The 16,445-nt window shown below is 47.8% G+C and overlaps 1 protein-coding gene across 4 annotated transcripts in view; it reads left to right on the top strand.

Annotated features, from left to right (window-relative positions):
* Positions 1-16,445, top strand: part of Il16 (interleukin 16) — a 94,570-nt gene that overhangs the window by 66,779 nt on the left and 11,346 nt on the right. For 3 of the 4 annotated variants that reach the window (XM_036193510.1, XM_036193503.1, XM_036193519.1), the window contains 5 exons: positions 764-881; positions 3,334-3,466; positions 7,287-7,374; positions 9,301-9,782; positions 15,380-15,524. In XM_036193510.1, the coding sequence (XP_036049403.1) occupies positions 764-881; positions 3,334-3,466; positions 7,287-7,374; positions 9,301-9,782; positions 15,380-15,524 (966 nt within the window). Of the gene's footprint in view, positions 1-763; positions 882-3,333; positions 3,467-7,286; positions 7,375-9,300; positions 9,783-15,379; positions 15,525-16,445 lie in introns of those variants that run through there. The other variant, XM_036193527.1, reaches the window with a different exon arrangement.

The following is a 16,445-nucleotide window of genomic DNA, read 5'->3' as shown; positions in this document are numbered from 1 at the left end:
CATAGTTATTTCTCCATATAGAGACAGGTGTGTTCATAAAGACGGTAGTTACATTATGCCACTTCCTCATTCCCAACTGCCCCACAGCATTTCTTCTGAGTTCAACAGTTGTTTGTATCTGTACACTTGTGCACACGAGACCTATTAAGTCTGGCCCTTGATCCCTGCTCTGTGTCACCTCATCCCACTCTCCCCATGCCTGATGGTGTTCTGGCCACGCTGGCCTTTCTGGACCTACAACAACAAGGCACACTCCTCCCAGCCTCCAGCCTCTGCCTAGGCTGGTTGTGCTACCCAATGCTCTGCCCCATCTCCTCATCCTGGCTCTTCCTTGTCATCCATGGTTTACACCAAATGTAGTCATTTGTACTAATTGTCCTAGTTTGTACTACTTGTCAAATGAGGCCTGAAGGGGCATCCTGCCACTTTCCAGCACATTTCCCATTTGCTTCCTGCATAATACTCATCACTGTCTCCTCCCTTCTACCCACTTCCTCTTTCCTCCTTCTGACAGCCTCCCCTCTCTCATTTCCTAGTGTTTCTCCACTTGACCATACTACACACCCTTATCACTGCCTGCGTTGGCCATCACTTGGTCCCTAAATGGCCCCTGTGCACAGTGACGCTCCACACACAGGGGTGGGAGGAGTGTCATGACTGTGACACTTGCCTAGCCCAGGACACCAGGTGTCAGAGACATCTAATAGGCTCCTGCCCTCACCCCCAGGAAAGCTCACACCCCCTCCCCCATTCTGCCTTGCAGAGGCTGGTGTTGGCCTGGGGATTGGCTTGTGCAGCATCCCCTACTTCCAGTGCATCTCGGGCATCTTCGTCCACACACTGTCACCGGGATCTGTGGCGCATCTGGATGGACGGTTGCGGTGGGTCCTCCTTTCTCTTTCTGAATAGACCCCCGTCGTAGAGCAGAGAAAACATCCTTTAGGGGGAGCTGAGGTTGACCTCAGGAGAAATGGTGAATGATTCAGGCTTGACTCAGTGGCCACGTCAATCACCCGGGCATAAGGAAAGAGGGCGGGATACAAAATCTCAGCAGCCCCACACCAGAGCTGCCGACTAAGTCCAGTGTTACCAAGTACCCAGAAATGTGTGTGCGTGTTGCAGTTTAAGGAGCATGGCCTCTGAGAAGGTCAGAGTGCCACAGAAGACAGGGAAGAAGCTAACTTTAACTCAGACTCGACTGACACAGAATCTATGGTGTCACAGATGACCGTCTCCGTGAGGTTTACCTGTGAGCTCTTTGTGCAAACCCAGGTGTTTTAAGTAAACCAGCTGTGTGCATGCATGTCCTTGCCAAGAGAAGCAAAAATAATTTCGGATAGATACTGCAGCCACCCCTCTCTACAAAGAATGTCTGCCTTCAGTAAGCAGTCTGATTGGGTAGAGGTCGTTAGCTCAGTTTAGCCTTTTACAATACTTCCACAACCATTCTAATATCTGCCAGTGGTACAAATGCATCTTTCACAAGGACACACTTTTGCTAAGCAGGAAGGTTTTGCCCCGTTTTTAATTTATTCCCTTGTGATTGCAGCGTAGGAAGGCAAGGCCACTTCAGGTGGTGTCTGGAGATAAGTTCAAGCTGGAAACAGATCTGTGCTGCCCTCTGCAGGAGAACTACTGCTACTGTGCTTGGGACACAGCTGCAGGATAGGGGCCCAGTTGCAGGGCTGGGAGATCTGGGTTCAGGCTCAGGGCCCCCAGCTGCAGGGTTGGAGGACCCAGCTGCAGAGTTGGGGTGATTGCTTGATCTCTTCTGCCCTCTCCCAGAGGCCCACAGTGGGGTGGGGACTGTTCCGTGCTGCATTACATTCAGAGAATGTGAATCATCTTGGCAAGATAAGGGGGTCAGCTTAGCAGAAACACGGAAGGAAGTAAGGCACCACAGCAGGGGATGCAGAATTAGGAGACTCATTCTGACCTTTCTGATACCCTGAAAACGACTGCCCTTCACCAGTTCCCAGTGAAGTTTCATTTGAACAAAGCCACACACCTGCTCTTTGTTTGCTGACCGTGGCTGCAGCTGTCTCCCACAAGGGAAGAGTTGAGCCTTTGTGACACAGATAGCATGTCCTGCAAATCATAAAGCATTTACTGTTGGCCCTTTACAGAAAAGTGTCTGTCTCCAATATGGGTTGCAATAGGAAAGTTATTTCATCTTCCGTGCCTCAGTTTCTCCATCTGTGAGGGGGGAAGGGGTTGTTCACGTCTCAGTTGGGGTTTCTATTGTTGCGATGAAACACCATGACCAGAAGTAACTTGAGGAGGAAAGGATTTATTCTGCTTATGCTTCCACATCACTGAAGCAAGTCAGGATAGGAACTCAAGCAGGGCAGGAACCTGGAGGCAGGAGCTGATGCAGAGGCCATGGAGGGGTGCTGCTTACTGGCTTGTTTCTCATGGCTTGACTAGCCTGCTTTCTTATAGAACCCAAGACCTCCAGCCTAGGGATGGCCCTACCCACAATGGGTGGGACCTTCCCCATCTCAACCATTCAGAAAATGCTCTTCAGGCTTGCCTACAGTCTGATATTCTGGAGGCATTTTTTCAATGAGGCTCTCAGATGATTTTAGCCTGTGCCAAGTTGACATAAAACTAGCTGGGGTCATTTTTATCAACAATCTAATCCAATACTATCTTTTCTAGTGTTCACCTCCAGTCTGGAACTCTGAAAAGAGAGGGCAGAGTCACACTGCCCCCTGCAAAGGCACATCCCCAGTAACCAGAAGGGCTCTCCCTGGGCCCCAGCTCCTAAAGTTTTCGGCACTTCTCAGGGCCTTCGAAGGCTGCCCATCCAAACCACAGCAGCTGACAGTAGCTGGCGCCCTATCTTGGAACTAACATAAGCTCCCTTGGCTGCTGTACTTGATCCCCTTTGCAAGAACCTCTGCTGTACCCTCCTCTGTCATTTCTTTACCTCTAGCACACCCTGCCCAGTCCTTCCTGCTAGCCACTCTACTTCTGAGGACACTGAGGCCCATAATGTGATGAGCTACATCCTAGATAATGGGCTAGAGGGGGCAAACCACATCCTCAATGTTGACCAGGTCAATGGGAGAAGGAGAGGGAAATGACAGGTGACTTTCTGTCTATGTTGGGTGGCTCCGGGTGGGAAACACTGGCCATTTTATGGTCTACAGTGAAAGGAGTAGATGGCTGCTTTCTTCTGCCATGTTCTGAGCTTTGGTCAAATAGTAAAGAAAGTCTACTCACTGAGATGTTATGAACAGCCTGGCAAGGAGTGGGTTACTGAGAGGTGGCCCTCTTTCTGTTACACTGTTAGTTTTACTTTGAGGCTCCTGTGGGTGTTTTTTGCAGGTGTGGTGATGAGATTGTAGAAATCAATGATTCTCCAGTGCACTGCATGACCCTCAATGAAGTCTACACAATCCTGAGCCACTGTGAACCTGGCCCAGTTCCCATCATCATTAGCCGACATCCAGACCCACAGGTAATGTGCTGCTGGGCTTTTCTCTGCCCAGGCTCTCTCTTTCAGTATGAAAATCAGGGCAAGAACTGGATGGAAACAAAGATGTTCCTGGCTAGGGATTTGAACCCTACTCCCCCCAACCTGTCCAGACTATCTGTGGGAACAAATTTCTGTAGCAGAGGCCCACTGACAAACTCCTAGACAACAGAAGCAATTGTTATCCATATAGGAAAATCTTATAACTAAGTTACAAGTTTTGGGGTAGGAGAAAGAATCCTAGAGTCCCATATAGCAAATGGAAGAGATATATTTGTGTGTGTATCTGATGGGCACTCACAATGGGAATATCTGGAGCTCAGCAATGAGGATTCAGAGACAAAGTAAACTTATAGTACAGAGTTCTAAATAAGCAGGTGGCCTCAACAAAGAGACTGACACATGGAAGAGGAGGGCTTAATAAAGCAGAGCTTGCTAGAGCTTAGATTTCTCTAGACAGGGGCTGTAGAAAATCATTCCAGCACGTGGGAGCACTAAGTTCAAAGCCAGAGTATGAAGGGACCAGCTATAGCTGGAGAGTGGATGGCAGGTTTTGTGGGCCAGGCAAGAGTGAGAACTGATGTTGACTGGGATTGAACTGTGAAGTGTCTGCACACTACTGATGCATCTGTGTTCTTTCTGGATCTGACTGATGAGGAGCTACAGGCCAGTAACTACAGACGTAACAGGTTCATATTTTATTGTTCCAACCTTTGAAAAGAGTAGAGTGGGAGGAGTGTAGAAAGGAATGGATGGTGAGGCCCTGGTCTACACAGAAGGCATGGAAAGAGACTGGAGAAGAAGGAATTCAAAGCCATTCATCACTGTGAAGAATCAGCAGTAGCTCCTAGATACTTAGCTTTGGGCTAAGAGACAGAACATGACTACGGGATTGGCACAGGAGACAATGGCCTAGGAGTTGGGGGTTGCATGATGGGGCTTAGATGTCTGTGGGATGTCCAGATAGAGACACTCTGTGGGTAGCTATACCGAGGGCTAATGCCACTGTAAGATCCAGGCTGGACCTAGACTTGAGACTTGATGGCATGGCGACAGATAGGTGAGATCACCTTGGAGAACGTAGGGATAGCCACTCCCACTATTATTTAATCTTTCTTCCATGTGTGTTAGTCATGTTTGTCAAGTTCCAGTTCACAAATGAGGAAACCAAGGCTTGAAAGGAAAATGAACACACCTTATGAGTCACAGAGAGACAGGCAGTCGGGGGTACAGTTCAGTGGCATGAAGGCCACCCACACTGTTGTGCAATCACTGCCAAGTTTTGTCTTGAAAACCTGAACTCTACCCATTGAACAATTCCCTCCCCATAGGCCTTAGTAAGCATGCTTCTGTTTTCTGTTCTGCCTACATCCCACATAAGCAGAACCATGACACATTTTGTTTTGCCCTTTTGTTACAGCCTTATGTCATTTACATTACACTCTTAAAATGTATCCATGTCATAACCCGTGCCATTTGCCTCCCTTTCTAAGGTTGACCAATACTCCCTTGTATGCATATGCTGCATTTTGTTTAGGCACCCAGCTTTCAATGGGTAGTTATTGTTTCTGCCTTTGACTATTGCAATAATGGAAAAAAGATCATGAGGCATACACATGGCTTTGAGATACTTTTTAATTTCTTGTTTGTTTGAGATGGAGTCTCATACTGCAGTTCAAACTGGCCTGACACTCACCATGTGGCTCAAGCTGACCTCAGACTTGAAGCAATCCTCCTGCTTCATGTTTCTGAGTGCTGAGATTGCAGGCATGAGCCACCACACTGGTCTTATTTGTCTGTCTGTCTGTCTGTCTATCTGTCTATCTATCTATCTATCTATCTATCTATCTATCTATCTATCATCTATCTATCTATCATTCCTTTGTGTCTATTCCCAGATGTGGTCATCTATTAATTCTATTTTTAATTATTTAAGGACTCTCATACTGTCTTCTATAGACACTAAACCACTTTACAGTCCCATGAACAGTGCACAAGAGTTCCAATTTCTCCATGCCCTTGCCAAGACTTGTTATATTTTTATGTGGGGGGTGTGTGTGTGTGTGTGTGTGTGTGTGTGTGTGTGTGTGAGTGCAGTACCTGGAGAGGCCAGAAGAGGACATTGGATGCCCTGGATCTGTTCAATGTGGTTTGGTCCTCTGAAAGAGCAGCAAGCATCTCTGTTAACCACAGAGCAGAGACCTTTCTCCAGCCCCAAGACTTGTTCTTGTTTGTTTGTGTAGCTGTCTTAATGAGTGTCAAGTGATATTTCTCTGTGATTGAGATTTTCATCCAGTAGTTAGTGGCCTTGCATATCTTTTCACGTGTGTGTTGACCATTTATATGTCTTCTTGAGAGAAATGTCCACCCAAGCCTTTTACTTATTTTTTAAATGAATTTTGACTTTTGCTATTGTTCTTTATCTTCTGGATTTTGACTTGTCACTAGATGGATTTGCAAGTATTCTTTCCCATCTTGAGAGTTGTTATTTCAGTCTATTGACTGTGTCTGAGAATGCATGCTTGAAATTTTTGGTGTTAGTTATTTTTAGAATTTATTTTTACTGTTTAAAATGACGTGTATGTATATGTGTCTGTGTGTGGGTATGTGCATGTGAGTGCAGGTGCCCTCAGAGGCCAGAAGCAATGGATTCCTTGTAGGCAGTTGTGAACTGCCCAGCATGGCTGCTGGAAATTGAATTCTGGCCTTTACTTTAAATGATGGCTCTTAACTTCTGAGCCTTCTCTCCAGCCTAGGAAATTTTTTTATTGTTTTCTTCTTTTCTTTCTCATATTTACATTAGCAATAACTTATTTTGTAAAATGCCCTCTTTCCACACTGTGAAGATTTTTACTGAATAGCTTATAGAACAAGAAATTGAGGCTTAGAAGGTTAAGCTGTGTCTAAGTGTAGATGATGGAGAAACTGCTATGGGGTGTAAGTCTGCTTGATTCCTAGACTCACACTTTCTATCTATCTATCTATCTATCTATCTATCTATCTATCTATCTATCTATCTATCTATCTACCTACCTTCTATCTATCTATCTATCTATCTATATCTATCTATCTATCTATCTATCTATCTACCTACCTATCTACCTACCTATCATCTACCTACCTTCTATCTATCTATCTATCTATCTATCTATCTATCTACCTACTATCTATCTATCTATCTATCTATCTATCTATCTATCTATCATCTATCTATTATTTTCATGTGTGTGGATGCTTGCCTGCTTCTGTCTGTGTTCTACATCCATGCAGTATACAAGGAAGCCAGACGAAGGTGTCATATCCCTGAAGCTGGAATTACAAATAATTGTTAGCCACCATGTGAGGGTTGGGAGTCCAACCCTGGTCTTCTAGAAGAGCAGCCAGTGCTCTTAAGTGCTGAGCCAGCCCCTCACATTTAACTATTACTGTGAAGGGACTAATGGCTTGTGGGGCATAACACAGGCTCTATAATGATCATGCTGATGACCATGACAATGACAGTGACTTCATTGCTAAGGGAATAGCTTTCAGAAGTAGACTATGAAATGGTGACTTTGCCTAGAGTTTCACAGTAGTGAGGAGAAGGAGAACCAGGGGGATCAATGGAAATGCCTTTATTGATGGACATGACACGACACCCGGAAGACCCTGGGGGAGGGTTGGTGCCCAGGGTGCTTCTGGAAGCTGAATTCATCAGCTCTTTGCAGAGTGGAAAGTAGAAGCCATGGGCAGGGTAGGTACAGGCTTTGGAGTCTGCGGCACCTGCCTCCACATCTTGCTTGAGTCGGTGATGGATCTTTTCCAGGTTTCTGAGCAGCAGCTCAAGGAAGCCGTGGCTCAGGCTGTGGAAGGCATCAAGTTCGGGAAGGACAGGCACCAGTGGAGCTTGGAAGGTAAGGGGAGTGGTGAAGCTTTACTCAAAATATCCTTGTCTCCTTAGAAAGCTTGGGGTTCAGCCATTAACCCACCCCCTACCTCAGCAGCATGAGAACAGTCACGGCGTGCATGCGTGACATTAGATGGTGGTTGAAAGACAGGAGCTCACCGGTTAAATTTGGCTCTCATTTTTGCTTTGTGTGCAAAGCACAAGGTTGGTATTGTTTTAAATGTGGCAGGTGCTCTGCAGTCATTTCAATTCCTCTCCTGATCTGCCAGAATGCCTTACCCTCAAAATGACCCTGCAGGCCCTGAGTTTGCAATTCCTAATCTGTATATAGACACTGCAAATTCCTAATTAATCTTAATGTATTATTCCACCACAACCCCGAATCAATTTTTATGTACATGTTGTTAGAATAAGCGAGGCCCTGGAAGAGAGGCTCCTTGCCAAAGACATATGACCAGTACATGAAGAAGCTGGCCAGGGGGTCACAGACCTGGCTCTCTAGGCGGTTCCTTGTGTTTAACCTTTGAGCACTAGCCAGGTCACTCCAGGACACTCATGTGCTAGGCCAACCTGGAGAGTTAACACTTATGTTGGCAAGGAGGCTGAAGTGTGTGGGAAAACATTCAGAGGAAATGGCAGGACCACATTTTATTTCCACTGGGTCCTACTTAGGGCCCACCCACCCCAGATGTACAGTAGCACAGGGGAGTTGGCAGGGAGCCCTTGCCCCCCACCCTCACGAGCACACTGTTTACAGTGGTAGGGGTGGGTGGGGGGGGTTAGATGCATGGGAGTGTTAGCGTTCATGTCTTCCTCTAGTGTTTTAGGTTTCTCAAATAGAGACATGCTATCCTCTGACCAAGATAGAGCAAAAAGCTCCTCCTTTAACGTGTGTTTTGGATCACATCCTGTTGGCTTTGCTGCTTTCTCATGAGGGTCCATTTGGCTCTCCTAACTGCACCAAATGAACCCACAAATGACTAGGTCTCCATGGCCCCCAGTCCCTTGAGTTGCAGTTTCAGGAAAGAGGTATCTGGGACCATTTGCCACTAGAAAGAACAGTGTCTTGGAGATAGGTAGATGCCACAGTTCAGAAAACCATGGTGTGTGTGATGGGAAAGAAAAGGAGCAGGGGTCGGGGGTGCACGGTGGGGTGGGGAGGGTGGGAGTGGGAGGTGGGGGTGGGGATGGGAGTGGGGCTGTGGTTTCACTTCTTTTGTAGGAAAAAGAGGGTACCCCTTCAAATGTGGGGTTCAAAGCACCGCCACATGTTTTCCGTCTTTGCTAGTGAACTTCAAGGCAAGTCTAGCAACATTATGCAGAAGCGGAGTGTAAGTCTCCTCCCAGGAAGAGGATGCTGAGGCAGAGTGTAGTGTGTAAAATGTCTTTTAGGTTAGCTGGGGGTCGGCTTCTATGCAAGGGAGTGGAATAGAGAAGCGGAGCTGGGTGAAACTGAAATCAGCCAGCCCTGGGGCCCTGCAGTTAGCATGGTTCATTCAGGTAACCCCGAGTTGGCAGCAACGGCTAGCTCTGTATAGGCCACCCTCACTTCCACTAGCCGCTGAGACTGGGCTGCTCCCATGTTGGTATGGCATTTCTGTGCAGCGGCAAAGCCCTGGAAAGGCTCACAGCTAAACCTGGCCACCAGTTTCCATACAGCTGGGACACCGGGCTCTTGCACATGAGTAATGTTGAGTGGTCTGAACAGTGCGTCTTCCTGTCTGTCCCTGGCAGGCTCAGAAAGGTTGAATGATTTTCTCAACTCCAAGTTAGAAAACTTATTGGAGTCCAAACCCAAGGCTGCCAGGCTCCAAGTCTGAGGGGCCGGCCCACCACCTCTGGAGCAGTGGGATGTTCAGAGTGCCGCCTGCAGCCCTAGGGATGTCGGTCTTCTGAGGCTTAGCTAGGATGTTTCCTTGTGCTTCCCATGCAGGTGTCAAAAGGCTGGAGAGCAGCTGGCATGGGCGGCCCACCTTGGAGAAGGAACGTGAGAAGCACTCGGCACCCCCACATCGGAGGGCCCAGAAGATCATGGTCCGCTCCAGCAGCGACAGCAGCTACATGTCTGGGTCACCAGGGGGAAGTCCCTGCAGTGCAGGTGCGGAGCCACAACCTTCTGAGAGGGAAGGCTGCACACTCAGCCCCAGCCTGCCCCCAGGGCAGGAGCAAGAGCCGTGTCCCGGGGTCCCATCCAGGCCTCATCAGGAAAGCCCGCCCCTTCCTGGGAGCCTGGAAAGAGACAGCCACCCACCACTGAGACTGAAGAAATCTTTTGAGATTTTGGTGAGAAAGCCGACATCCTCCAAACCCAAGCCTCCACCCAGAAAATACTTTAAAAATGACAGCGAGCCTCAGAAGAAACTGGAAGAGAAGGTCACAGACCCTTCCGGGCACACCTTGCCCACATGCAGCCAGGTAGGAGGGTGTGCGTAGTGGGACGCGTGTCCCCTGCATCGTGCACAGCTGCCCTTGAGCATTAGAAGTATCTGCAGGTTGCTGTGTTGCCTAGAGAAACGCGCTCTTTAGGCCCACTGTGGAGAGACACGTGAAGCTTCGCAGGACCCACATGGAAGTTCCAGGCCTGGCAGCTGTTGGCACTAACACTCAGAGTTCTCTCTGCATGGGTCATGGGTCTCACACCGTGGTGGATCAGGAGCAGGCTCGCTCCACGATGGGGAGGCTGAGCCCGGAAATCTCAGGTGCTCTGCTTACCCACACAAGCTGTCACCTAAATAACTAAGAGAGGGGGAATTAATTGCCTGTGGGAATACCGTGAAAAACTGGCCCCGTTACCCATTCTTAACTTGGCCTCTTGTAGGTGGGGAGAATGGGGGAACCAGACTCGCTAACTCCAGGTGTCCTTAGCTGCTACTTGGGGCTTCCTTGAGTGCCTCCCTCTACCGGCTGTTGTGAGCATTACATCTCCCTTCAGAATACAGCGCCAAGCCTTCCCCACCACCCTGTCAAGACCTTCTTCTTCCTCCAGCCCCACTTCTCAGGGAAGGCAGGTAGACAGGAAGGTGGCTGCTGAAACTTTTAACATAGGGCACTAGGCTAGACATGTTTATGCATATTGTCTGTTTGTCCTTGCAAGGGTCTGAGGGCAAGGGTCCCAGTTACCAGAAAAGGAACTTACTAAGTTCACATTGCTAGGAGAAGCATGTAAAGTAAGGCCTCTGGGAATCCCCTAGGAGAAGCCAAATTGCAGATTGACAAACTTTGGTGAGGTGTGTGGGGCTGGAAGGTCTTGAGTTTTCTGGCTAAGGCACAGAAGGAAGGAGGAGCCGTGTTACCCAACAGGAAGACTTTCAGGGCACACTAGCAACCATGGCTGGGCTATCCCAGGCCAGGAATCTGCTTCCCTGACACCCCCTTCCAGCAAATATGTCATTGCTTCTGACTCTGAGAATGAATCTAGAAAGCAAATCAGAAACAGGCAGGTGAGAAGGTAGATGTTTCGCTTTCCTCCTGCAGATTCAGGAAAGGAGAACACCTGCCCTGATGACTGCCTTGGGCTGCTTGATTGGGTGGGGCCCCATGTAGGGCTGGGAGCATTGCCAAGTTTGGCAGCCAGGGGAGGAAGCAGGTTTTCTGCAGAGAAGGGCAGGCAAGGAGCCAAGGTGTTAAAGATAGCACATAGACACATATAAACACACGTGTGTGAGTTCCCTCCCTCTCTCTCTCACACACACACACACACACACACACACACACACACACACACACACACACACACACACACACACACACACCTTCCTCAGATTCAACATCTCACATCTTGAGCAATTTGCCCCACCCAGCCTTTGGCTTCCTTCCCTGACCTCACCAGCAACACGGTCCCCAGTAACACAAAGGCCATTCTGTGGCTGCTCTTTCTGTCCTCTCTGGACATCTTCCATGGCCAGCAGACCCTTCTGTGACTTATTCATACAGCCAACAGAGCACTGTTGCGAAGAGACATCACAAAGACAGGATCCCAGGCTGGCAGAAAACAGGAAGCAACTGACTTTATGCACCATCTTCTTAACAACCACCTCCTTGGCCACTCCTACACCTTTCCGAATGACCTTATTGCTTGTGGTTCCATCTTCAACCCCTCTTACCCTCTCTCCATTTCCTCCCCCTCCCTTCTTCTTTTCCTCCTACATTCGCCTCTTATTCCTCTCTGTCGTCTTTTTCTAGCTGGGGCCCTAAGACCCTTCTCAAGCCGATATGTATGACAGTCTATGCATGTTTCCCATTTATGTTAACTTAAGGCAACCCAATTTCCTCTACCAAAAGGACCTTCAAGGTATTTCCTGTGGGGCTGGAGAGATGACACAAGAGCTGCTTTTCTAAAGGATCCACACTCCATTCCCAGCACCTACATGGTAGCTAATAATTGCCTGCAACTCCGGTTCTTGGGGATCTAATGCCCACTTCTGGCATCTGTGGGCACTGCACCCACACTGCCTCAAAATACTATTCACACTGAAGAAAACTATTTTGTCGTTTTTGCTGAATCCGTGTCCTCACCGTCTTATCTTCTTTCCTCCCCTCCCTCTCAATCAGGAAGCACTGAACCAGAAAAAAATTTGCCTGAGAAAATTTTGTTTAGAAGTCAAAATAATTTTAGAATTAATTTTAAAGACTTCTTCCACAGAGAATGCAACATCAAAAGTGTTGATTAAAAGATAAAACATGGGCGGGCGGTGGTGGCACACGCCTTTAATCCCAGCACTTGGGAGGCAGAGCCAGGTGGATCTCTGTGAGTTCAAGGCCAGCCTGGTCTACAAAGTGAGTTCCAGGAAAGGCGCAAAGCTACACAGAGAAACCCTGTCTCGAAAAACAAAAACAAACAAATAAATCATAGAATAGCTGAAAGCAATACTACCCCCCCTCACAAAAAGGTAAAACATGGAGGTCTAGGAAATAGCTAATTGATAAAAGGCCTGCAGTGAAGCATAAGGGTCTGAGAACCCATGTCAAAAACAGCAGCAGCAAGCCAGCGTGGGGAGGCAGAGGCAGGCAGATCTTATTGCCAGTCAGTCTAGCCTGTCTGTGGCACTCCAGACCAGGGAGAGACTTTCTCAAAAAACAGACAGACAGCTCCTGAGGACACCTGAAGTTGTCCCTCTAGCCTCTACACCCATATACACACAGGCACAAGCACACATACATGTAAGTACCTACTTGTTTGTGTACTTACGTGTGTATGTGCACACACAGGAAGGGAGGGAGGGAGAGAGGGGGGACAAATAGATACACATAAAATGGAATACTTCTCAACTCTAAAGAAAAAGTAAATGAAAAAAATTCAGGAAATTGTTTTTCAGAAAAATGGATGGGCTTAGAATGTATACTATTAAGTGAGGTCATACAGTCTCAGAAATAAACCATATGTTCATCTGAGAATAAATGGCATCTAGCCAAATAATATGTGTGTACATTTAAACAAATGTACACATGGGTGCAGTCTAACATGAAGAAAGAACAAGAAAATATGGACACAAGAGCCTGAGGAAGGGCTGAGTGCAGGAGATGGAAAGGAGTTTGAAGGAGGATGGAAAGATCATTACTTTTCCAGTGATCATTTGATCATAGATTGTTTTTGTCTTTGGTGGCAGATAAGTACAGAAGATATATATGATACAGAAAGTGTGAAATTTAATGTGAAGCTTCACAACTTCCATTTCAAGTCCAATTCTAACTGTATATAAGTTCTTTAAATTGTATAGACTTTGGGTCTGGTTAATTTTGGTGTGAGAAATTTTTATTTATTTCTAAGTTTTTTTTTTAAATAAGAAAATTTTAAAAAGGAAAGTAAGACATACAGCCTTTGTCTTAGTGACTTTTCTATTGTTGTGAAGAGATACCATGACCACGGTAGCTTATAGAAGAATTTATTAGGCTTATGGTGCCAGAGCTTAGAGTTCATGACCGTAAGTTCATGTTCATGCAGGCATGGTGCCTGAGCAGTAGCTGAGCGCTTACATGTTGAGACTACAATGGGGGGGGCGGAGGGAGAAAGAGAGAGAGAGAGAGAGAGAGAGAGAGAGAGAGAGAGAGGAGACTTTTGAGACCTCAAAGCCCCACCCCTAGTGACACACCTCACCAACAAGGTCACGCCTCCTAATCCTTCCCAAACAGTTCCACCAACTGGGGACCAAGCATTCAAATATAGCGCCTGTGGGGGCCGTTCTCATTCAATCCACCACAGATATACATCAGGGTCTTTTTCAAGATGACTTGCTGGCATTGGCTATGTCTGTCTGTAAAAGTACCCAACAGTCTGTGGATATGGGTGGCTGTCACCTCACAGAACCCCTAACTGTACAGTGAGTTTTCCTGTGTGGTGAACATCTTGGAGAAGACTGGATGTTATTACTGGCTTACTGTTAAGTGCTAATGGAACTAGTTCAGGAGGGCCTCCTTGCACACTCTGACCCTCAGTAATTCAGAACACTCCCTTACATCTCCACGTCTTCACCCTAGAGTAGGGACCTTGGGCTGGCCAATGACTGTGACCACTTTCCAACTGTTACAGTTCTTTCTTTCCCAAAGAATGTTTGTGGACAGCATAGATGCTAAGTCTGAGACCCTGGGCACTTGACATGTCTTTTTCAATACTAAATGAGGCAAGTGGCCCCTACCGCTGTCCTTCCTCTGGAAGAAGGCCTATAGCCTTGTCACCTGGCCCATGGTGACCTGAGTCCCCAATGAACAGGGCTTGGGAGCCACCCTAGCACAGAAAACTGTTTCTCTTCCATACAAACCCGTGTCAGAAGCATCATTTAGATGGGTCCTGGCATTGCCTTTTCTTCTAGAGGGCACTTGCTTGCTACCATGCTTGGTTGCCTGGGAAAGTCTCAGTTTTGTTCCAGAAGCAGATGTAAAATGTTTTCCTAGCAAGCCTTCCATGCTACCAAGATCCAACGTGCCCTCGGCTGCTGCTGCCTCTGGACACCGAATCTCACGCAGGCTTTATGATAGCTCTACCTAACTAGTAGATGGCTACTTGGTACCTGGTCCAGCTCCTCACAAGGTTGTTTGAAGGAGGATCCTGAGGCAGCAGCCCTTTCCATGGAGAAAACATTCTGCAATAGCTTGGTGGTGTCATTCATTCTAAGTGCTGCAGAGGGGAGCCAGAACATGGTGCTGACTAAGTACTAATTACCCTGTGAATCTCGGTGTGGAGCTCAGTTGATAGAGTGCTTACCTCATAAGCCTGGGTTTGACCTCCAACACCATATAAAACCAGTGTGGTGGTGCATGCTTTGAGTCCATGCACTTGGGGCATGGGTGCAGGAGCATTGGGTCATCCTTGACTACATAGAGAGCTCGAGGCTAGCTTAGGGTATGCAAGACCTTACCTCAAACAAAAGAAAACAAAGTTGGAACTGGTAAGAAGGCCCAGTGGGTAAAGGTGCTTGTCACCAAGCCCGATGACCTGAATTCAGTCCTCGGGACCCACATGATAGAGGGAGAGAAGAGATTCCCACACACTGTCTTCTGATCTTCATGTGTGTGCTGTGAACACAATAAATACACAAATAAACAATGTCATTGTAAAAACTTAAAACCAATGAGGGAAGCAACTGACATGCTTTTCTCTTGAGTGGTCTCACGGAGGTTTCTTTGGCCCCTGCCTGGACCTTCCTGGGTCAGGTAGTTGACCAACACTCTGTTGTAAGCAAAGTAGTGCCAGCATTTTTCTTATCCCCACCTCTTGTGTCCACCACAGACAGCCAGTAACTTCCCATGTCTATGATGCATACCCACATCGGGCACAGCAGGTTGCTGGAAGGCTAGGGATACCCAGAGCATCTAAGAGGGGTTCACTGTGCAGCAGCAACAGCCCAGTGTGTGTGTGTGGGAAGGGACCTTTCCCCATGGCTGCTGTGGGAGTCATGTGGGGACACCTCTAGAGGTGTCTCAATATTCATGTTCAAGTCCTAACCCAAGAGTGCCTTGCATTCTCACAGCTGGAGACTACCGTTTTGACACGCTCTGGCTTCCTGTTTACACCACAGGAAACCAGAGAGCTGCTGCCTCTGCTGCCACAGGAAGACACTGCAGGGAAAAGTCCTTGCACCGCTGCCTGCTGCCCAGGACCTGCAGTCAGCACACCGACTTCGTCCTCCACAGAGGGAGAGCCAAGGAGGAGTGCCAGTCCAGGTGAGCCATGAGGATCTTCCAGAAGGAAGGTCTTTCTGGAGAAAGTTCTAGGGATCAAGTAGGAGCTAGAGTCTAGTCTGAGATCAGTGCCTTCCATGGGTTGGCCATCAGTGGCCGGGGTTGATGGACAGGGAGGCTTTTGGAGTGCTGGGGCAGAAGGACAGGGGAAGTGCTCTTTGGAAAGATAAGCTTCCTGGTTGAAGCAGCGATTCCAGGGAGGTGATGGTGTGGATGCAGGCCATTCTTGAGGGTCTACACGGAAAGATGTCCAACGATCGTAGCTAACCCAGCTACCCTGAGCAGCTGCATTGTATGGGTGTCAGCAAGACAGCATACTTGATTTGTTTATGCTCAAATGTGAGAGCGCAGTGTGGGAAAAGCCTGAGCAGTACTTGCTCATGGTCACCACATCCAGGAGGTGGATAGCCATGGGAAGTCCAAGTGATACACCTGCCAATGCAAGGCCATAGCCTGAGTGTTTATTGGCTTACTAGAAAGAACAGAGGATCCTGGGTTCAGCCTTCATTAACTGTGATCTTGGGCACTTTCCTTTGCTTTTGTGGGCTCCTTCACTGGTCAGCAAATATTAAAGACTACACGGAATCCTGATATGTGACTCACTGCAGCTAGCATACAGTGAGTGGTGGGTGTTTGCGGCTGTGTTTGGTGCCAGGGGTGAGGAAGGAAGGGATGGATGCTCCAGACAGTTTCCTGCCCCGAGGAGCTCCCAGTGTGGCAGAGGAGTAAGTAAATAGGGAGGCTACAAACAATATTCTCTAAGCACATGAAGGTCTCTGGAGAGTAAAGGACAATAGGAGTGAAATGATCTCACACAGAGAGGTGCCCCACCAGGGAGATTCCACCTCCCTCCCCTCCCTTCTCTTGGTCATCCTAATTGAGGACACACCCTAGCTTCCCTGT

The sequence above is a fragment of the Onychomys torridus genome, chromosome 1 (assembly GCF_903995425.1).
Source record: "Onychomys torridus chromosome 1, mOncTor1.1, whole genome shotgun sequence".
NCBI lineage: Eukaryota > Metazoa > Chordata > Mammalia > Rodentia > Cricetidae > Onychomys > Onychomys torridus.
The sequence above is the reverse complement of the archived record's forward strand: the minus strand, read 5'-3'. Positions and strand labels throughout refer to the sequence as shown.